The sequence below is a fragment of the Bison bison genome, unplaced genomic scaffold, assembly GCF_000754665.1.
Source record: "Bison bison bison isolate TAMUID 2011002044 unplaced genomic scaffold, Bison_UMD1.0 scf7180017864088, whole genome shotgun sequence".
In the NCBI taxonomy this organism is placed as follows: domain Eukaryota; kingdom Metazoa; phylum Chordata; class Mammalia; order Artiodactyla; family Bovidae; genus Bison; species Bison bison.
Window position 1 is genome coordinate 216,635 of NW_011494660.1, and position 22,140 is coordinate 238,774.

The following is a 22,140-nucleotide window of genomic DNA, read 5'->3' on the forward strand; positions in this document are numbered from 1 at the left end:
AAGTTGCTTCAGTCATGTCCAACTCTGTGCGACCCCATAGACGGCAGCCCACCAGGCTCCCCCGTCCCTGGGATTCTCCAGGCAAAAATACTGGAGTGGGTTGCTATTTCCTTCTCCAATGCATGAAAGTGAAAAGTGAAAGTGAAGTTGCTCAGTCATGCCCAACTCTTAGCGACCCCATGGACTGCAGGGCTCCTCCGTCCATGGGATTTTCCAGGCAAGAGTCCTGGAGTGGGGTGCCATTGCCTTCTCCTATTATATCATATTATAATATATATATTTATTATATATATCAATATATTATACATTATATAATATACTTATTAATAGTTTAAAATATCTTTAGTTTTCCTGTAAGAAAAACTTTTTGTAAGAGGAAGTTAATGTTTAGTAATTAAAGTTTTAAAATCTTATTTTATTTGGAAATGACCTAGTTATTTAATAAACTTTTATTATTTAGTTTAGTACAACTCTAGAAATTTAAGTTATCCCAATACTAAGAGATTATTTTAGATTATAAAAATAGATTATTCTACTAAAAATACAATTATTTTTTAAAGGATGCTTTACATGTGGAAATAAGAACCATTTAAAAAGGGACTGCCCTAAGAAAGCTAAAAAAAAAAAGAAAAAAGGAAAAAATAAAAATAAAAAACCTCCAAAAATCTGCCCTCGCTGCCATAGAGGAATACATTGAGCCAAAGATTGTAAGTCTAAATTTGACACTGAAGGAAAACCTATTCCAGGAAACTCCAAGCAGGGGACCCCCCAGTTCCCTTCAGCAAAAACCTGGGGCAAATTCCATCTTTTACCTGAAACCCTCAACATCTGGCAGTGCTGCCTTCGATATACCAACTTTGTTTTTAGATAATATGAAGTTAATGAGCTCTATTTAAATTCAAACTCACGTGAACTAAAAAAAAAAAAATTCAATATTAAATATAATGTTTATTTAAATATAAATATAATTGTTTGCTAATCTAATTAAGATGTCTTAAGTCATCAACATTATATAATACTTTTATTATGCCTAGGTTTAAGGTAAACTAAATTTGTCAACAAAAGGTAACTCTTTAGACTAAAGGCGACATCATTCTGAAGGGGCTTGCAACTATGCCAGATTACTTTCCCGAAGGACTGACGCCATTTCCCTTTTGTCCAGCATGACCTTGCTGCTCATGGAGACAAGGTTACATCGGGGCGTGGCATCGCCCAGTCTCATTCATTCATCTAGGTGACTAAACATTGAGCCGTGACCCTGGGATGAAGCAGATATGAGCAGGACTGTGCAGTTGAGCAGAGAAGGAAAGATGAACACACCAATAACTAGCACAAAGTTAGCAGGGGATGTCAGGGTGGACGCAGTGGGATTTCTGCACAGGGAGAGAGCATCTTTGTTCAGAAAGTGGACCTGTGGTGGGTTTGCAGGAGAGTCAAGAGATGTTGAAAAATAGTTGTTTCATTGACTGACGTACCTGTACGCCTCTTTGCAGTGGCGAGTCTGGGGCAGGGAAAACAGAGACCACCAAGCTCATCCTGCAGTTCCTGGCCACCATCAGCGGCCAGCATTCGTGGATTGAGCAGCAGGTCCTGGAAGCCAACCCCATCCTGGAAGGTAAGCAGTCACCCACCAGACCAGCCTCCTTCCCAGGCTCTGCAGGCTGGTACCTTCCTGCCAGGTGGTGCTCGTGGGGAAGAAGGAGAGGGTGAGCCATAAACTTTCAGCAACTTCTCAGGATTCCCCAGGACACGAAAGACAAGGATGGGGTGGATGGTAGTGTGGCTGCCAGGAAGCACAGAAAAGAAAGACTGACAACCTTATTAGCTTTCACAGGTGTGTTTTCCACACACGGGATCTTAAGCATTCCTTTAAAAAAGAATCCAAGATAAAATCAATTTGGGAGATTCTGGGAATGGATTATTGATACACAGAAGAATCCCAAATGTATTATGCTAATAAAAGTAGCCAGACCCTCTATTTTTTTTCATTTACCCATACAAGTGAGGATGTGTGCACAAAAAGATCTTTCTTTATGCAGTCGCATCATCAAACAGCTCTATGGAATGCACTTCAGATCATACTGCAACCCAAATGCCATCTGGTCTAACCTCCTATCCACACCCTGGCTTGTACCAGCCCTTGTCACTCTCCTCGCAAGCCGGCCCTCTCTAGCCCAGTCTCTACCCTGCAGCCTGAGCAATCTTTCTCAAATGCACCCAAACTCCCTCCGGAGGCTTCCTGCTTCCCTCATTGCCCCTGGGGCTAATTCTGAACTTCTTAGCTTCATGTTGAAGGTTCTTTGCTACTTGGCCCCACCTGGGAATGGTTCCATCCATCGTCCTCTGCTTTTCTCCTGTATCCTATGGTCCAGCCGAATTTCCCTTCCTGAAGCACACTTCATGCTTTCTGACCTCCTAACCTTTAGCTGCCCTTTGACTTCCTCTTAGCAAACCCTTGGCCGCCACCACTGTCTGGTGTGACCCTACCCATCCTTCAATTCTGGGCTTAGCTACCTCCTCTGAGAAACCTTCCCAGAAGATCTCACTAAAAGTAAAATTTCTATTCTCTGCTCCCATCGTGGGCATCATCCTCTGGCCCTTAGCCTTTGGAAATGCCAAGACAATCCGAAATGACAACTCAAGCCGCTTCGGGAAGTACATTGACATCTACTTCAACGCCAGTGGGGTGATCGAGGGGGCGCGCATCGAGCAGTTTCTCCTGGAGAAATCCCGGGTCTGCCGGCAGGTAAGGCCTCTGCCCACTACCCTGGTCCTGGGGAACCTCCCCTTGCCCCAGGATAGGAGTCTGGGGATGGGGGAGGCTTCCAAGAGAGTTCCTTTCCATCACTCTCATACCTCTCTCCCTCCTCCTGGGACTCCCACAGGCCTTGTCTCACTGCCATTGAACCCTGGCCTGAGATGGGCCAGGGACCCCTAGAATTGGGTAATGATGGTTCTTCCCCAATATTCAAGGAAATGATAGGATTTTCTGTTTTGAAATTTCCTTCTATACAATTGCCTTCATTATTTGGTGCTTACTACTCCTCACCTCTATTAGAATTAATTCTGAGGCCAGGTAAGTCCTCATCTGGGGGTGGGTGTGTCTTCAGATGTATAGGGGGCCCTGTCAGAAGGACCTAGATGACACAGTCCAAAAGACCGCCGGCCAGGAAATGAGGTGGCGTATGGTCTGTGTCGTCACATGGGCCTCGTACTCACATGGGCCCACATTTGGTTTAATGCTCTGTTGTCACCATCTTGAAATTCTTAATAACTTTTTAGAGAGACTCTCCATGTTTTCATTTTGCACTGTGCCCCACAGATCAAGTAGACAGTCCTGGCTGACAAAGACCCCAAAGTATGACAGCCACATCAGCAGAGTTAACACAGCCTTGTTGGGGGTAGGATACTCCTCTCATGTAATGGTATAACCCCTAAAGTGTGTGTATGCATGCTCATGAGGTTTCAGAATGGGGCCATGCCACTGAAGGGGCTGGAGATGTGTATGAGGACAGACAGACACCTGGACACTGTGGCAAGCTGAAGAAGGAAGCTCACCTTTAGTGACCCCTGCCTGATGCCACGGGTTTCCCCTGTGTTATCTCATTAGATCTTCACAACAACCACGGAGACAGGTCTCTTTGTCCCCATTGTATAGATGAGGAAACCGAGTCCAGGGTAACTTATCTAGATCCCAGAACTAGTAGAAGGTAGAATCTCTCTGACTCCAAAGTTTGGCCTTTCCAGAAGCTTATAGTTCTTCACATAGTGGTTGGTGAATTCATGGAACTTGGTCCTCATAGAGGCATCCCAGAATGAACAGGAGACTTCTAAAGCAGATCAGAGACAAGTCCTGTCCATGATAAGATTAAAAATTTTGTGGGGATGGGGGGTGGTGGAGGGACTCCCCTTGTGATCCAAAGGTTGGGACTTCATCTTCCAATACAGGGCATGCAGGTTTGATTCCTGATCAGAGTGCTTAGATTTCACATGCCTCGGGGCCAGAAAATGTATAACAGAAGCAATATTGTAACAAATTCAATACTTTTAAAACGGTCCACGTCAAAAAAATTTTTTTGGTGTGTAAGTGGGATCGCAGAGGTGGACACGACCAATGGAGCAGGCATGCATGCACTCTCAGTAAACGTTCTAGTGATGTGTAGAAAGGACGTCCAATGGTTCTGAGGAAGAAGAGGAGGTCGTCTGAGGAGTGGGAAGGCGGGGGGAAGAGAAACTCCCCCTTTAACACTCTATACTTGGAACTGCCTGAATTTCACAACAGAGATGTGCTCATAAATAATGTTTAAAAATGCAGAAGACCCAGCTAGGTAAACCTGTGGAAGTCAGGTCCCTGGGGGTCACTAGGTGATAGGAAAGCTTTGTTGTTTTTATTGTTGCTCAGTTGCTAAGTCGACCCCACGAGGCTCCTCTGTCCATGGGATTTCCCCGGCAAGAATACTGAGTGGGTTGCCATTTCCTTCTCTGGGGTATCTTCCTGGAGGATCAAATCTGTGTCTCCCACATCTCTTGCATTAGCAGATAGATTCTTTGCCACTGAGCCACCAGGAAAGGCTTTCCCTAGACTGTAGAGTTGGGAATTCTGAGTCAGAGAGCCTGGATCTGAATCCTGACACCTTGCTTTGCCTGTGACTCTGGACTGCGGGGGCAGTCAGGCTGCAGGGAAGTGCCAGGGAGTGACTTTCTGCACGGAGCTGTCAGGATGAACTGGCCTTGAGTGAGGACAGCAACTGGGCGTGCTCATCCCTTGGGTCAATGCCAGAGCCCTACTGGCTGGGGAGCAAGAAACTGGGACAGGGCTGGAGCCAGGAGACAGTCCTGAGGACCCAGAGCCTCAGGGAAGCTGCTGACAAGCTCCTGAACTCCCTCCCTGCCAGGCCCCGGAGGAGCGGAACTACCACATCTTCTACTGCATGCTCCTGGGGATGAGCGCCGAGGAGAAGAAGCTGCTGTGCCTGGGGACGCCCTCGGAGTACCACTACCTCACCATGGTGAGGCGCCTGCCCCCTCCCCGACCCTCCTCCCCTTCCCACCTCTCCCTGCCCTGCCTCTTACAATGAGGAAGAAGTAAGAAGGGCCAGTTCTTGCTCAGCGTTGGTTTACAGCCTCATAAAAGCCCAGACTCCGGGTAGGCCCCTGGGCGGGGACTGGGGGCTCCCTTTTCCCTTCTCCACCCCTCCCTTCTGTATTTGACATCCACGTTACAACCACCAGAGGATTACTCTTGACCATCAGAGCCCTACCCTTGTCCATGTGCTTCCTTGTTTTCTGCAGAGCCTACAGTCCTGCCCCACAAGCCTCACCTTCCTTTGGTTCCTAATGGACAAAAGGCTCCTGGCCACCCTGTAGCCCCTGCCTCATTTCATCCCAGTCACCGTCCTCCTGGGTGCCCCTAGAACTTGAACTCCAGGAGAGCAGAGGCCTTGCTCAGTTGTGTCCCCATGCCTGGAACATTGTCACACAAGCAGTCTCACAAGTTGGGCTTGCATTGTTGACAAGAAAATGAATGAGATCCACCTCTTGACGTTCTCTCCTGCCTCACCCCTGTCTCCCCTGTCTGTGCCTGAGGACTTCATCATCTCTTGCCTAGACCATGGTGCTACTTTCCTACTGGGTGCCCCCTCTCCCCAGACTTCAGCCCCAATCTATCATCCACCCCCCAGATCTCCCATACAGGGCGCCTGGCAGACCATATTCCTGGTCACAGCTCTTTGGAAGTTCCTTGTGGCTCCTTGGCAAGGTTTCCAAGTCCCTCCAGATCCCACCATCTGCCAATCTCTCCTCCTCCACATGACCCCAGCCTCTTTGCAACCTTCCTGCCTCCCATCTCACAGCCTAACTCAAGCTGTTATCTGCCAAAACCCTCTCTCCCTGTGCTACTATAAAGCTCAACCTGTGGAACCAGCTCAGGTGCCTCCTCCAGGAAGCCTTTCCCCAGTTCCCAGGAGGGCTGGCCAAGCCCCCTTTTGTCTCAGCGTCTGTAAAAGCCTATGACATAATCTTTCTGCCTCCTCTCCTGGATGCAACAGCATGCAGAACAGGGCCCGCTCTCTCCATTAATGAATTCCCAGTAAGTACCCCAGGGTCTGACACACAGTGAGCCTTAGAAGGTGTTTGTTAAAGGAATTAACCCAAGGTATTCCCCTGAGAGACTGAGGCAGGCATTACCATGGATGGTTGACAAGCAGAGGCTCAGAGAAACTGAGTGACTTAGCTATGGCCACACAGCTATCAAGCTACTATAGAATTCTGGGTCTATATCACCATAATTCTGCCTTTTGAAATACCTTTGTGTATTTTATGAGTGTGGTCCTCCAGGTGGTCCCATGGGACCCACCCAGAGCCAGTGAAGTATCACTTACCAGGGGCCTTTGGCTGAGTCCCTGATACATCCCTGCCTTGCTGGCCCTACAGTGGAGAAGGCCCCCCAAAGCTGATGTGTTCAATCTTTCAGGGGAACTGTACTTCCTGTGAGGGGCGCAATGATGCCAAGGACTATGCCCACGTCCGCTCGGCCATGAAGATACTCATGTTCTCTGACTCGGAGAACTGGGACCTCAGCAAGCTGCTGGCCACTATTCTCCACCTGGGGAATGTGGAGTTCATGGGTAATGCTGCTTCCACCCAAAGTACACCCCCTGGGGAGGAAAAATGGGGATGAGAGGAGGAAGAAATCCCTGTGGGTTCTCATCCAAAGGACCCATCAAAGTCACAACGTGCTGGAAAAGTGCATTAGGAATTATAGCTGTAATTTTGGAGGTCTTGTGGAGTTAGGGGGAAGATGCCAAAGCTTAGGGCCCTCCAAAGGTGAGGGTATCGATCAATCATCCCTAACTTTTGGCTGGAAACCCAAAGAGTAAACAACTTGGAGTAAGCAAAGCCATGCATGAACTTGCAAGCTGCAAAGTATAAAAAAGTGACATTACAGATTTTAAAGTGAACCACATCAAAATTCTAAAGTTAAAAATGTTAAAACCAAAATGAACTCTATGGATGAGTTTAACCACCAGTTTTATAATGTGAAAAAGGAGAAAAGGTCAGAAAAAAACTGTGTGTACAGCACAGAAAGACAAAAAAGATGGAAAATATAAAAGAGAAAATAGGAGACCTAGAAGATACAATGAGAAGATAAAGTATACATTTAATTAGAGTTCTAAAGGGAAAGAGAAACTGTGTGTGCAGCATGGAAAGGCAAGAAAGATGGAAAATAGGAACTTGCTTAGTGGCCCAGTGGCTAAGACTCCATGTTACCAATCCAGAGTTTCCAGGTTCGATCCTGGGTCAGAGAACTAGGTCTCACATGGCAACTAGGAGTTCACACGCCACAACTAAAGGACCCAACACAGCCAAATAATAAATAAGTAAATATTTTTTTAAAGATGGAAAATATAAAAGACAGAGTAGGAGACCTCAAAGATAGAGTGAGAAGATGTAGAATACATTTAATTAGAGTTCTAAAGGATAAGAGAGGGTTGGGACTTAAACAACACTTGAAGAGATTATGGCTGGCTCTAGAGCTAATGAAAGACACCAACTCACACAGCAGTGGGGAAAAGGCAGGCTTTTCAATAAACTCTTCCAGAGCAATTGGGTATTCATGTAGAAAACATGAACCACTATCTCAGATCATATAAGGAAATCTACTCCAGCAAGCTGTCGCTGGGTGACCATGTAATCTATCCACCAAACCGGGCACCTCTGCTGGTAAAAAGGGGTGCTGACAAGCAGGGCGCGTCAGGACGTGGAATACTACCAAATGTGATGTTGAGGAGATGAAACCAGGCAAAAGAACGCAGAGAGCTCACACACAAAATTTAAACACAGATAAAATTAAATGCTACAGGGCTTCGCTGGTGGCTCAGTGGTAAAGAATCTGCCTGCCAAAGCAGGAGACTCAGGTTCGATCCCTGATCTGGGAAGATCCCACATGCTGCGGGGCAACTAAAATACAGCTTTAGAGCCTGTGCCCTAAAGCCCAGGAACCGCAGCAAGAGAAGCCCACACGCTGCAACTAGACAGTGGCCTCCACTCTCTGCAACTAGAGAAAAAGCCGGTGCAGCAACCAAGACCCGGCATGGCAAAAAATAGATAAATAAACATTTTTTTTTTTAATGAAATGCTACAAAGGAATGCAGGTAGTTAGATGACACATAAGTAAACGGGTAAAATTAAATGCAGCTTAGTGGTTAAATCAGTGAGGGACAGGGAGGCCTGGGATGCTGTAGTCCGTGGGGTCACAAAGAGTCAGACTCGACTGAGAGACTGAACAACAACAGGGATTAACATATAGGTAGTAAAAAGATAAGGAAAAACCAGGGAAGTGGTTTCTGTGGTAGTCAGGAGAATACTGCCTTCGGTGGAGGAACTGGTCTGAGCAGGAAAGGTCGTGGGAGGCCCCGGCTGTTCGTGAAGCTCTGGGTTTGGCTTTAGTGGTTGATTCACAATATTGACATAATAATTATCCTTTATAACATACCTTTGGATTTTATGCATTTCTTATCCATACGCGTTAGTTTATAATTTGTAAGTCTAAAGAAGGAAAAAAAATGACAGAAACAGCTTTCTTCCGTCCCTGCAGCTCAGCGGCCCTAAAGGGAGGGACTCAAAGGGGAGGGATTGAACCAGGAGGTGGGTCAGGAGACTTGCAGAGCTGGGCCCTGCTTCCTCCTTTGCTGAATGCATGAACACACCTGGGTTTCTAAGGACAGCAGAGTGGATGGAAGGAGACCAATGGGTCTTCCTCTCCCTTGATAGACTCCACCTGCCCCACTGGCACCAGACTTCTCCCTCTGATAGCTTCCTACTCCCCTTTGAGTCAGGATCTCAATCTGGGCAGCGGGGGACATACCCTGTGAACAGTGGTTAGAAGCAAAGTGTTGATTGTCCCCAGAGAGGCCATGGTTCTCAGAGGGGGCCTGGGAGAGGCAGTGCCTGGCACCCAGGGATGGCTGTCTCTGAGCCATGCATCTGGAACAGCCTCCCCGGGGCCTCTGTCCCGTCCCTTCAGGCCACTTTGCCTCTCAGGGTCAATTGCTTCTCTCTGCAGCTGCGGTCTTTGAGAACCTGGACTCCTCTGATGTGATGGAGACCCCTGCCTTTCCTACTGTGATGAAGTTACTGGAGGTAACTCTGCTCTTCTGTCCGCTAGCCTCCTTCTTTTGTGAGCAGCCCCAGGGCCTGGGCTGGCAGCCCTTGCCAGTCTCCAGTTCCTGCCTCCCAGGCTCTCGCTCACCCTTTCACCTCCAACTCCCCTGTGGAGCACTGCAGGCCCTAGGCATGGGAATCAGGCCCGTGGAACTAATCATTAACAAAGTCCTGGAAATGATCAGTTTGGCTTGAACATGTGTTTCTTGCCCTTTCCCTGACCTTCTTGCTCTTCCAGGGCCTTTGCTCAACTTTCTACCTCACCCATTCCCCAGGTTGTCCCCACTCAACCAATCTGATGCCTATACAGCAAGACATCCTCGCCCCATATCCTGGTCCCCAGGGCTTCTCCATGAGTTGTGCTCTTCTGGGCTGACGGAATGTACTCAGACCATTCCCCCTGCGTGTTATTTCTGCTGTTGTTATTTTTTGGCTTTGCCACACCTGCTGGCCCTGTAGGCATTTAGGCTGTGACTGCTAATACTTGTACTTTCTGTATAACTTGCAATGCAGGAAACTCAGGTTCAATCCCTGGGTCAGGAAGATCCCCTGGAGATGAAAATGGCAACATACTCCAGTATTCTCACCTAGAGAATTCCATGGGCACAAGAGCCTGGTGGGTTATAGTCCATGGGGTTGCAAAGAGCTAGATGACTGAGCGACTGACACTTTCACTTTCACACAGCATGTGGGATCTTAGTTCTCCAATGAGGGATAGAACCTGTGTCCTTTGCATTGCAAGCACGGAGTCTTAACCGCTGGACCACCAGGGAAGTTTCCCCTGCACATTATTAAAGAGATCAAATAGAGCCTTGACTTGGAGGACAAGTGATGGGACTTTGTAATCACACCCCACTAACAGGTTCAGTGGGAAATTAATAGAATCAAAGGGGGGGGGAAGGCAATCACATTAGGTAGACACATTTTGCTGCTAATGTTTTTCATGTGGTCACAGGGTTCTTAGAAACCTTGGGGGTTTGCCAGCCAAGTCTTCTCTGCATGTGGGAGGCACTTCATCCAGACTCCTCTTGTTAACTTGGGCCTCCAGATTCCAGGCAGGAGTGCCTTTGGTTGAGGTGTATTCAGATGTCAGTGGCCAGGCCTCAGAGTCCTCCATGGCCACTGTTTTCCAGGGTCCACCGGATGGTGGGCCCAGTACCAGGAGACCAGCACAAGACTGGTCAACCAAGCAGCCAGCACGCTCAGGGCCCACCCAACTGGCGCATCCTTCCCTGACACTGATATCCCTGTGCTCAGACTGACGCTGGACCAGTCCTGCCAGCATCCTGACTCTGGTCCTAGTCACAGGCATCTCCCATCCTCAAGATTTGGGCACGGGATGTTTGGTTATGAGAGAGCATGTTGGCACCAGGCCCTGCTCTATCAGCTGTGATGCCAGCCCCTACCTACCTTCCAGGTGAAGGACCAGGCCCTCCGAGACTGTCTTATCAAGCACTCCATCATCATCCGAGGGGAGTTTGTCACCAGGCCCCTGAACATCACTCAGGCTGCAGACCGGAGGGACGCCTTTGTCAAGGTGCAGAGCTGTGGGAGAAGGGGCCTACATGTCTAGGTATTGAGTGTAGCTCCTTGCCTGGTGAGTGGACAGCAGGAAAGGGCAGAGAGCTGGGCAAGTCCTGACTCTGCCAGTCCCCTGGCTGGTGACCATGGGCTGCCCAGGCTCTCCAGGGTGGTTTCTTGCCGTAAAGTAGGGGTGATCTCCCTCAGTTGGTCCAGTGTGCCTGCGGCCTTTCCAGGTAAACTTGGAGAAAGCAGCCGCCTTCCTCTCGTGCATCAAAGCCTGTGGGTTCTACCCATGTCTCTACAGGGCATCTATGGGCATCTCTTCCTGTGGATTGTCAAGAAGATCAATGCTGCAATCTTCACCCCACCTGCCCAGGACCCCAAAAATGTGCAAAGGACAATCGGCCTCCTGGACATATTTGGTTTTGAAAACTTCCAGAAAAATAGGTATGGAGGTCCCCGCACCTGTTTTCAGAAAAATGAGAGATAAGCTTAGGTCCTCCCTGAGCCAACTGGAACTCAGCCATTCCTCCCCAGACTGGCTGGGAGCAGGGCCTCGCCTCCGCTCACAGACGCCAGGGTGAGTCCCTCAGCAAGACTGTGTCCTTCCTCAGTGAGGCAGTCCACGCTCATCCCCTGGCATCCACAAGATGTCTAGAAAAGGCCATATAGCTAAGAGCATCATGAGAGTCAGGCTGACACTCCAGCACTCATTGCCCATCTCGAGCTATCCACTCTTCCTTCTCACAAACTAGAGTGAATTATCACGTGTGGTTAAGGCGAAAGTGGAAATCAGTGACACTAATGTGACTGCATCCTTGGGTGGGCTATCATACTAGGTGATGGGGAAGGCAGGGGATTTGTGGCCCATCCCCAATTTTTCAGTCTGACAAGGGTAAGGTGAGGCAGGACACTTCTGACCCAGTGTCCCAGCCTGGAGGCTGAAGAGCTAGAGAAATGAAGCAGGTCAGAAAAGTAATTCCCAGCGAAGACTGCGATGAAGACTGGGGTGGAAGTAGACAGAGGCAGCAAGGGGAGCCAGGCCGTGGAGCTGGACGAGGGCAGGTGATGCTCTGCGGAAGTATCATCAAAGGGCCAGAAGAGGACACAAGGACGGGGGACAAGCAAGCAGGAAGTGCAACCTAGCTTCCCAACGTGAGCCTGGCTCGTTTAAAGCATCGGTGAGACAGAGCCTAGGCCTAGTTCCATTACCAAATGGAATTCAGGTCTGCTCACCCAAAGTACACCAAAGCCAGTGTACTGACACCAGGGTGTGGTGAAGCAAAGCACAACACTTATTGCAGGGCCGAGAAGGAGAGCAGGCAGTTCATCCAAATTTGAGGCAGCTCAAAATCCAAATTCCTTGATGGCTTTCAAGTAAAGTTTTTTAAAGGCAGTTTTAGGAGTGAGAGTCACAGGGTACACAATCAGCTTGTGGACTTTCTTCTCATTGGTTGGTGGTGAGGTAATGGGGTGATGTTTAGGGAATCTTAATCATCCACATCTGGTTCCAACCAGTCTGGGGTCTACATGCTTGTGACCAGCACGTAGTCACCATACTCCACCTGGGCAGGGGTCTTAGTTTCTGCAAACAACTCTAAGAGATCCCTTGAGGAAGAACTAGGACTCTGTTTTATCACTGCACTATTGCTTCTTGACGGCATTTCTTCACTTCTCTAATTGGTCTTGAGTCTGCTCTTAGGACTCAGAGATGTCATAGGAGACTAAAGCCTTTTGCTACAAATAAGAAATGGGGGACAAGGAGGGAGTTTTGTATTCAGGAGGGCCCCACAGGGTTCTGCTTGGTTTCAGTCCCAAGTGGAGGTCTCCGGGCACTGTCAGAGGTGCCAAAGGGCTGTCCTGACCTTGGCATGCCCCTGCCCAAGGCCCTGTCTCTAGCTGAAGGCTGAGAAGGCCCCTTGGTCAAGATGCAAGCCATTCTGAGTGCATGCACATTGGGATTGCAGGCTCCTAGGACCAGCTCACCATGGGCAGGTGGAATGGGGCAGGGCTGGCAGAACTCAGCCCAACATGATAGAAGCTCTAAGGAGCAGAAAAACAAAAAATGATTCTGATCATTGGTTTCTGGCCCTGAGAGGGGCAGCTAAGCAGACCAAGCATATCTTTGGCTACTGTGGAGCTGGATGAGTAGTTTATTTTAGGGGATCTGGCCATTTATTAAGGGACGCCCTCCCCTCCACCCCCTGTGAAGAAGCCACAAGCTGGGTTTGTGGCAGAGCTGCAGTCTGGGGGCCACCTGAAGGAGCAGGGCCATGTCACTCAGCACCCAGTCACTTACCCGAACTGCCTTCTGCAAGGGTGCACCGAGTACTCTTGTCAACTGAAACAAAGTGCATGACCTAAAAGTTGAGACTTGTGTTTTATTCAGCAGACATTCCTAGAACTTCAGGCCAAGGAGACAGCATCTCAAATAATTCTGAGAAAAATGCTCCGAGGAGGCGAGGGTAGAGCCAGGATATATAGGAGTTTTTTTGCAACAAAGGGCAGGTAGAACATCAAAAGATTATTGTTAATAAAAGAAAACTAGATATCCCAAGTTAAGGTATTTGGCACTTTTCTGTGTATGGAAAGATGCAAGAGTCTGGGTTCACTGAAATCATTCCTTTGATATGAATCTCAGATATCTGGGGCCAGCATTCTGTGTTTTCACATCCTGAGTTTCCTCAAGCTCTACTGTTGTGAGTGGCTGCAATCTAATGGGGCATCCCCAATGGCTCAGCAGTAAAGAATCCACCTGCATGCAGGAGACGTGGGTTCGATTCCTGGGTCAGGAAGATCCCCTAGGGGAGGAAATGGCCACTCACTCCAGTATCCTTGCCTGGAAAATCCCATGGACAGAGGAGCCTGACAGGCTACAGGCCAAAGGATCTCAAAGAGTTGGGCGTGACTGAGTGACTGAGCACACAGGCAGTCTGATGACTGCTAGGTGGCCAGTATTCCTGGTCTCCGTCCTGAGTTCCCTCAGGGCTCATTGTCCGGGGTGGCTGCAATCGCTGATGGCTACAGCATCACTCCACGATGTCCAGGCAGTGTGTTAACTCTCTTGGGTTAACAGACCTGAACAACCAGCCTGAGGAACCATAAGGTTTTGCATAAATGGGCAACCCATCCTGAGGAAGAAATGCCTAAGTGAGACCCAAAGGATGAACCAAAAGAGCAGGTCAGAGAAAGGAGGGTCTCACATGTGTGAAGACTTAGAATTAGAGAAGGGCAGGGCGCCCTGTTGGAGAAGGAGCTGGCAACTCACTCCAGTATTCTTGCCTGGAGAATTCCATGAACAAGAGGAGCCTAGCAGGCTGTAGTCCATGGGGTCACAAAGAGTCAGACATGGCTGAGCGACTATCACTCACAGAGTCCCCTGCGTCCATTCCCTGGCTGTGTTGGGCAGGCTTTCCACTGTGTCACTGTCTGTCTGGATCATGAAAATAATGGGAGCTCAGGTCCACAAGGATTCAAGGCAGAGGGAGAGCAGGTCCCTGCTCTGCACGTCCGAAACCTCTGTCTGGTGGCCACAGAGAATGGTTGGAGGGGTGAGGCTGGAGGCAGAGAGAGCCATGAGGCGGTTGTTATTGCACTCCAGGTGAGAAAGAGGGTGACCTGGATTAAGGGAGCAGCAGTGGGAGTGAAAAGAAGTAAACAGGTTAGGCGCTGTGTTGGAGAGAGCGCAGCCGGACTTTGGCAACGGGTTGGAGTTGGGAATGAGGGAGAGGTGTCAGGTATGACGGCCTGGTTTCTGACCTGAGCCGGGGTGATGAGTGGAGGGGCCATTTCAGGAGGTGAAATGGAGCCCAGGAGGAAGAGCGAGTGGGAGGACTCGGGGAGGGGAAAGGGGTATGTCTGACTGATGCAGAGGAGCCCAGCCATCAATGACGGGTCTCCAGAAGCTTGTCTTAATACCCAAGCCACTTGCCCATGGGGCAGGGTGGCTACTGGACCCTTGGCCCCCAGAGATTGTCTCCATGTCAGGACAGCCTAGTTTGGCAGAGGATCCTGCTGGGGACCTTATGGAGTCAAAGTCAGGGCTTGATGCTAAGTGCAGCCTCCACATTTCTCTGAATCTGTTTGCTGTGGGATGGAGGAGGGGATGGAGGCAGAGGCAGGGGAAGAGGGAGGCTATCTGTCGGCCTGTATGGTGTTTGGGGGTGTGTTCTGTGGGTACACATGTGTGGGGCTGTGTGCCAGGTGTTGGCTGCAGTGGCAGCCAGGCCAACCTTGCCCCCCTGGGGCGGTGCTGTGCCTGCAGCTTCGAGCAGCTCTGCATCAACCTGGCCAACGAGCACCTGCAGCAGCTGTTCGTGCAGCACGTGTTCACCGTGGAGCAGGAGGAGTACCGCGCGGAGAGCATCGCCTGGGACTACATTCACTACACTGACAACCGGCCTACCCTGGACCTGCTGGCCCTCAAGCCCATGAGCGTCATCTCCCTCCTGGATGAGGAGAGCCGCTTCCCACAGGTGCCCTGGGCCTGCCCACCTCGGGGGAGACCCCTTGCCTGGGAAACTCCACTGCCCGGAAACCACGGGGGCTGGCAGAGGAGCCCCCGCCTTCCAGCCTCCCTCTCCCTCAAGGCTCGCCTCCTGGAGGAAGGCACCTGAGTCTGCCCTCACTTCTGCTCCTCAGCATAGATTATTTAGATTCAGGAACACACCCCCGGAGAGGGCTAGTTGAGCCTTGTGGGCCAAGGGCTGCATGGAGTGCAAGACGAGGCAACACTTTCCTTCTTGCTTTGGGGGACTCTGCATGTCTCTGGGGAGATGGACTCTCAGGGAGTCAGTAAGAGCTCTGATCCAGAGAAAGGAGATGCTCTGCTCCCGGGGAAGGCTACAGCCAGCGAGCTGGCAGCCTCTCGTCCTGCCTCGGCCCTCACTCAGGGAACAAACCCCTGCCCCTGACACATCCTCTTGCTGTCTGTAGAAAGGCCCTCAGTCATTCTGAACCCAGTTGCTTTGCCCTTTGAGGGAGCCCCTGAGACCTGGGGGTGTACCCAGTGGCTGGGCTGTGGGTCCTCGGCCCATAGGGCATCCGTTCTTCCAGGGGACAGATACCACCTTGCTGCAAAAACTGAAGAGTGTCCACGCTAACAACAAAGGCTTCCTGCAGCCCAAGAACATCCACGATGCCCAATTTGGCATCGCCCACTTTGCTGGCGAGGTGCACTACCATGTAGAAGGTAGGTGAAGCTCCTCTCCTCAGTCCCTTCCTTCCAAATCTGGAGCACCCCAGGGAGGCCATGGAAAGAAGGCTAGGTCATTTTGCAGAGCCAGCAATGGGACAGAGGGAATGGAATGGACCAGGCATGTATGTTTGTGTTTTGTTTTGTTGGTAATAGTTCTACTGAGAGATAATTCACATCCATAGAATTCACTCATTTGAAGTCTACAACTCAATGGTTTTTTAGTATATTCATAGACTTACGTAGCTGTTGCCACAATTTTAGAACATTTACATCACCCCTCAAAAGAAATCCCCACTAGGGACTTCCCTGGCAGTCCAAAGGTTAAGACTCCATTCTTGCATTCAGAAAAACAAAAGGAACTCCCATTAGCAGTCTTTCTTCATTGCTTCCTAATTCTCCCCAACCCCAGCAACTGCTAACTTCAGTCTCTGTGGATTTGCCTGTTCTGGACATTTCACATAAACAGAATCGTGCATCGTGCGGCCTTTGTGACTGGCTTCTTTCACTTGGCATGGCGTTTTCAAGGTTCATTCACACTGTAGCGTGTTTCTGTACTGGTTCTTCACACTGCATACAATGGTCCGCAGCACAGATATGCCACTTTCTGTTTATCCCTTCATCAACTGATGCATGTTTTTGGCCATTATGAGTAATGCTGCTATTAACACTCATGTACAAGTTTTTATGTGGACATACGTTTTCACTTCCTTGGGACACATACCTAAGAGAGGAATTGCTGGGTCATGTGGTATTTCTATTTAACTTTTGGGATAAGCACCAAACTTTTTCAAAGTGGCCGCACCGTTTTACATTCCCATTAGCAATGTATGCAGTTTCCAATTCCTACAGCTCCTTACCAACACATGTTAATTGTTTTCTTTTTTATTGTAATTACCTCATCAGATATAGAATTTGCAAATATTTTCTCCTATTCTTTGGGATATCTTTTCACTCTCTTGGTAGTGAAAGTGTATATGTGGAGATAAGGTCAGGCATGTTTTTAAAGATTTTATTTATCTATTGGCAGTGCTGGGTCTTCATTGCTGCACGTGGGCTTTCTCTGGCTGTGGCAAGCAGGGGGTCCTCTCTAGTTGCAGTGTGGTGTGAGGGCTTCTCAGTGTGGGGGCTTCTCTTGTTGCGGAGCACAGGCTCTAGGGAGCAAGGGCTTCAGTAGCTGCAGCACTAGGGCTCAGTAGCTGTGGCCTGTGGGCCCTAGAGCTCACAAGCCCCGGTACTTGTGGTGCTTGGGCTTAATTGCCCCATAGCGTTTGGGATCTCCCTGGACCCTGGATATAACCCATGTCTCCTGCATTGACAGGTGGATTCTTAACCACTTGACCACCAGGGAAGTCCCAAGCCTAGTTCTGATTAGAGAAATAAGGGGCTGAGGTGGTCAAGCTGCTGGTGTGCTTAGAAAAATGGGAGAGGTGGCCAGTGGGTGCTGTGATCAGGAAAATGAGGCGGGAAGCCAGAGGGTGACTCTGTGTGGCTTGTAAGGAGAACTGAGGGGCTACTGTGGTCTAACTGGAAGCTTGGAGTCAGGGATGCTCCAAGTACACTTTTCAGGTGGAGGGACAAGGCAGCAGGAGGGGCTGCTGTTTTCACATGGAGGAAGGGAGGTGTTCCGAGACCAGGGGATTATTTCTGTTGGAGAAATGAGGAGGTAAGGGGGGGCTCCTTTATAACTCCCACCAGATCCTGGCTTTGGGGCTTTTCCAAAAGGGGGAGCCCAGAGCTAGTGGGACTTCAGAATTCCAGAACACAGAGACACTGAGCACATCAACCTCCGTGGGCTACTCAAGGCCAAGTTTTAGTTTTTGAAGTGAACTGCAACTTCCATGTATGCTAAGAGTAAGGTCGCTTCTTTCTAGGCTTTCGGAGCACAGAATTCCATTAATGCTCCTGGAAACTGAGCCTGCTGGGTGTTTTTCAGTGCTCTGCTATCTTCATGACCTAAGCCCATTACTCTGTCTTTTGGCGGGGATGGGGTGGGGGGAGGTTTGGGCCCAGGTGTGCCTCAATCACCCCCCCAAAAGCACCTGGGGCTGGGAGGCTCTGTCTAAGCCTGGAAGGGCACAGGGTAACATCACGTGCCTGCTCGCCCCGTCTGCAGAAGGCTGTCTTCCAGCATAGGGCTGAGAGAGGGGCTTATGTGCCAGCCTCCTCTTCAGGTGGCCCTGGAGCCTGGGAAAGCAAGCTTGTTGTCACCACACTCAGCTTGGTGAGGGCGGCTCGGTTTGAGCTCTTGGTCCAGTGTTCCCCTCTCATAGCACCTGCTGGCAGAGAGGGAATCAAGCTTCCTCTTCCACCATTGACATGGCCTTCCCAGACCCCACACGAGGCTGTGCAGGCATGCACAGAGCACCCCACTAAAAAGGGGTGACTTAAAGGGAGAAGACAAGTTGGAGTCAGGCGCTTGTGGGGTGCAGCCTTCAGCAGGCCCCCAGTCATCGTCTGGCCTGGTTTTGAGAAGCAACCATCCTCTGGCGCCTTCTTCTTGCCGTTCCATGCCCTGCCTCAGACAGGTCCACTCTCTCCCACGGCGGGAGGGAAGATGGGCTGTCCACTCATCCCCAGACGCACGCTGTGTCCCCTGGCCAACACTCCCATAGCAACGTTCCACAAATAGATACAGGGATGCATTTTCTCACGGTCCCAGAGGCCAGGCGTCCAAGACAAACGTCAGCAGGACTGGAGCCTTCTGAAGTCTCTCCCTGGCGTCTCTCTTGTTCCCATGCGTGTCTGTGTCCTAATCTCCTCTTCTTGTAGCACACCACTCTGACTGGGTTAAGGCCCACCCTAACAGCCTTATTTTACCTCCCTGACCTCTTCAAAGGCCCTCTCTCCACACACATTCTGAGGTACTACGGATTAGAGCTTCAGCATATGGATTTGGGGGGCAAACAGCTCAGCCCATACACAGCCCCTCCCTAATTTCTAGAGTCTCACTCCTTAAGCTGGAGGGCCCTCCGACTCTAGCATGTTGCTAGAGAAGGGCCTTGGGGCACCCAGGCCCTCAGGGTCTCCTTAGTGAGCGGCAGACATGCTTCATTCCCAAACCTACTGGGTCCAGGCCCACGCATGTGCCTGCACATGTGCATTCACGCAAGTGCTCGCGTGTATGTGCACACACTGCCTGTGGGCACACATTCAGTTCCAAGACCAATGCAGTTTATACTTATAATGAGGAAAGAAATACATTTTAGGACCTCATAATCAGCAAGTCACCTACCCCTGCCCCCTATCCTTGAAGCCAGGAAGCCAAGTCATGTTTAATTTCTTTCCTTTCCCCATTTTGGGCTTTCAGGAAGAGCAAAACAGCGATTTCTCCCCCTTGCTGGTTCCACAGGGACATGTGAAGCAGCTGCTCCTTTTCAGACAGGCTGCTGGGGAAGGGTGGGCCTCCCAGCAGGAGTGTCCAGATTGCAAGCTCCCTGGACGCAACCAGGTTGCCAGATTTTTGGAAGTTACGGGGCTGGGCAGCCTTCTTCGCTTTCTCCTTTTCCTTCTCTTCTGTTTTGCTCCCTTATGTAGACAAGCAGTTGGCTCAATCAGATTTGCCCAGGGTTCCCCAGAAATTCAGAGCCCTGACGAGAATCCACAGGCTCCACCCTCGGGAGGTCCAAACCGCACAATGATTGCACAGTCCGTCTGCTGTGCTGCTAGTGGGCTCCTACGTGGACGCGGGAGTGACGGTGGGGGCTGGGAGGGCCAGGATGTTGAGGGGAAGGGGCTCGCTCCCACCCGTAGTCCACCCGGGGAGCTGCGGCTGACAGAACAGATGGGAAGGCCTCAGGCTTCCCTGAGCTGAATGACAGGGCCAAGGTGAAGGGCCACACGGCGCAGGTGGGAGCCACATGTGGGTCAGTAGGGCCTCCCGGAATAGATGACGCTCGAGCTGTCCTTGAAGCACAAGCCAGCATTATCCTGGAGGGCTTAGAAGGGAAGAACGCCCCAGAGATCTCTTGGGGGCCATAGGCCATCAGGAGAGGGGAGACCCGTGGGGTGGGGCACAGGTACTAGGGGAGAGGAGACCCCCAGGGTGGGGTGCAAGCTTGGATGGGGGAGTTTGGGGTGGGGATGGTGGGTTGTGGGGGCTGCAGGGTGTGGATGTGACATGACTTGGTGCTGAGCGGAGGCACTGGATGCCAAGACGTGGGGAGATGGAGGTGGGCATGGTGGCCTTCTGCCTGCGCCTCACCCTCCCCTCCCCGGTCTGAGCTGGCGGGGGCTGGGGGCTCTGCTTCCCCACAGGCTTCCTGGAGAAGAATCGGGATGTGCTGAACAGGGACATCCTCGCCCTGGTCCACTCCTCCCAAAACAAGTTCCTGCGGGAGATATTTGGGCTGGAGTCGGAGGAAAGCAGGCGGGGCCCTGGAAGCATCGTCCGGGTGAAGTCGAGCAGCCAGCAATTCAAGGTGGGCTCTGGTGGCCCTGCTCTGCCCAGGGCCTGGGGGGCAGACAGGCATGGAGAAGCCCCGCTGCCTGGAGTCTGGGGTGCAGAGGTGACTGCAAAGGGGCTGAGGTACTGTGGGGGTAGTGCCCAGGGGCGGGAGCACGGGGCTCTGCCTGCTTCCAGTGAGCAGTGGTCTCTGTAGGGCTCGCTGAGTTTGTTTGTGTTATTTCTTTCTATATTGGTCTCTGTGTATGTTTTATGGGGGGGGTGTGGTGTATGTGGTATATATGTGTGCTTTGTGTGGTGTCTAGTATGTGTGTGTGTGTGGTATGTAGAGTGTGTGTGTGTGTGGTATGTGGGGTACATGTGTGTTTTGTGGGTGTGTGTGTGTGGTACGTGGGCTGTGTGTGTGTGGTGTGTGTGTGGTATGTGGGGTACTTGTGTATTCTGTGGGGGTGTGTGTGGTAGGTGGGGTGTGTGTGTGGTGTGGTGTGTGTGTGATATGTGGAGTACTTGTGTGTTTTGTGGGTGTGTGGGTGTGGGTAGGTGGGGTGTGTGTGGTGTGGTGGCAACAGCGCTGGGCCTGCTGACCAGAGAGGAGGGGGCAGAGAGCCCCTGGTGCACCTCAGAGCAGCCTAGGACATCCTGGCAGGGTGGGGGTCTCCCTTCACCCCTTAACAGTGACTGTTCCAGAAGAGCCCTGTCGGTCATCTGATGAGGAGCTCCCTAACCCCTGGGCTGGGAGACGGGGTCGGCACACTGGCACAGGAACTGTGGGTGCAGGCATAGGAACCTCCCTCCCCCTACTCCATGCTGTAGTCCACACTGAGGCACCCCACCCCCACCCCCACAGGAGCTCCTAACACTTTAGTGCCCAGGGCCCACAGCATGACCACATGCAGAGCCAGCCCAGAGAGGCACCAAGGAGCTATGAGGCTTGCAGGAACTACCCAGGTCTGGAACCAGCTGAAGCTGAGCCACATCCTCTGCCCTCGTGGAGCCAGGCTGGACTCCACAGCTGAGGCCGGAGCACAGCCTGGTCCTGGCCCTGTAGGGCCTCCAAGGCATGTCCACAGGTTTCAGGGAGCCGGAACAGGAGGAAAATGCATTATTTTAAACCCAGGAGAATGCTGCCCATTGTTATACCTGCCAGGGATTGCATCCTATTCTCAGAGGCGTTAAACCATGAATTTGAGTCTCCAGACTGATGCAATTTGGCAGTACATATGTTTGCCAAGCGCATTTGACCTTGGAAAAAGTTTGATCAAGGAGCATCACCAAGATCAGTATGGCACAAAAGCACACACTACTCTTGGCCCAAGGCTTTCCCGGTGGCTTAGCGATAAAGAATCCACCTGCAATGCAGGAGACGCAGGAGACTAGGGTTCGGTCCCTAGGTTGGGAAGATTCCCTGGAGGAGGGCGTGGCCACCCACTCCAGTATTCTTGCCTGGGAAATCCCATGGACAGAGGAGCCCGGTGGGCTACAGTCCATGGGTTCACAGAATCGGACGTGACTGAAGTGACTGAGCACCCGCTTACGCACTCTTGGCCTGGGTTTTTTGTTTTCTCTTGCATCCATCATTTTAATACATTAAAAAAATACTGTGTACATTTACAGTAATGCTTACAATGTACAGTACATAACATTCAAAAAGAGCATACAAAATCTATACAAAAACTGAAAAATGTAGAATGGCAAGGTAAAAATTGACATTGTCTCCTCACCCTGGTGCATCTCACTCTGGGGTCCCCACTCCTAGACAGGAGGCTTGCCCAGCTCTACTTGCCTTTGGGTTCCCAGTGTCTCCTGGGTACCTGCACACAGTAGGCACTTGGGGAACCTATGCTAAACGAATGGA

The 22,140-nt window shown here is 50.7% G+C and overlaps 1 protein-coding gene across 1 annotated transcript in view; it reads left to right on the top strand.

The window, feature by feature from the left end:
• The window catches only part of MYO7B (myosin VIIB), an 80,987-nt gene that overhangs the window by 10,817 nt on the left and 48,030 nt on the right, over positions 1 to 22,140 (top strand). Inside the window, 10 exon segments of the mRNA XM_010837957.1 lie at positions 1,494 to 1,615; positions 2,604 to 2,746; positions 4,896 to 5,009; positions 6,473 to 6,626; positions 9,065 to 9,141; positions 10,580 to 10,699; positions 10,991 to 11,133; positions 14,951 to 15,161; positions 15,742 to 15,877; positions 20,138 to 20,301. Coding sequence (XP_010836259.1) covers positions 1,494 to 1,615; positions 2,604 to 2,746; positions 4,896 to 5,009; positions 6,473 to 6,626; positions 9,065 to 9,141; positions 10,580 to 10,699; positions 10,991 to 11,133; positions 14,951 to 15,161; positions 15,742 to 15,877; positions 20,138 to 20,301 — 1,384 coding nt within the window.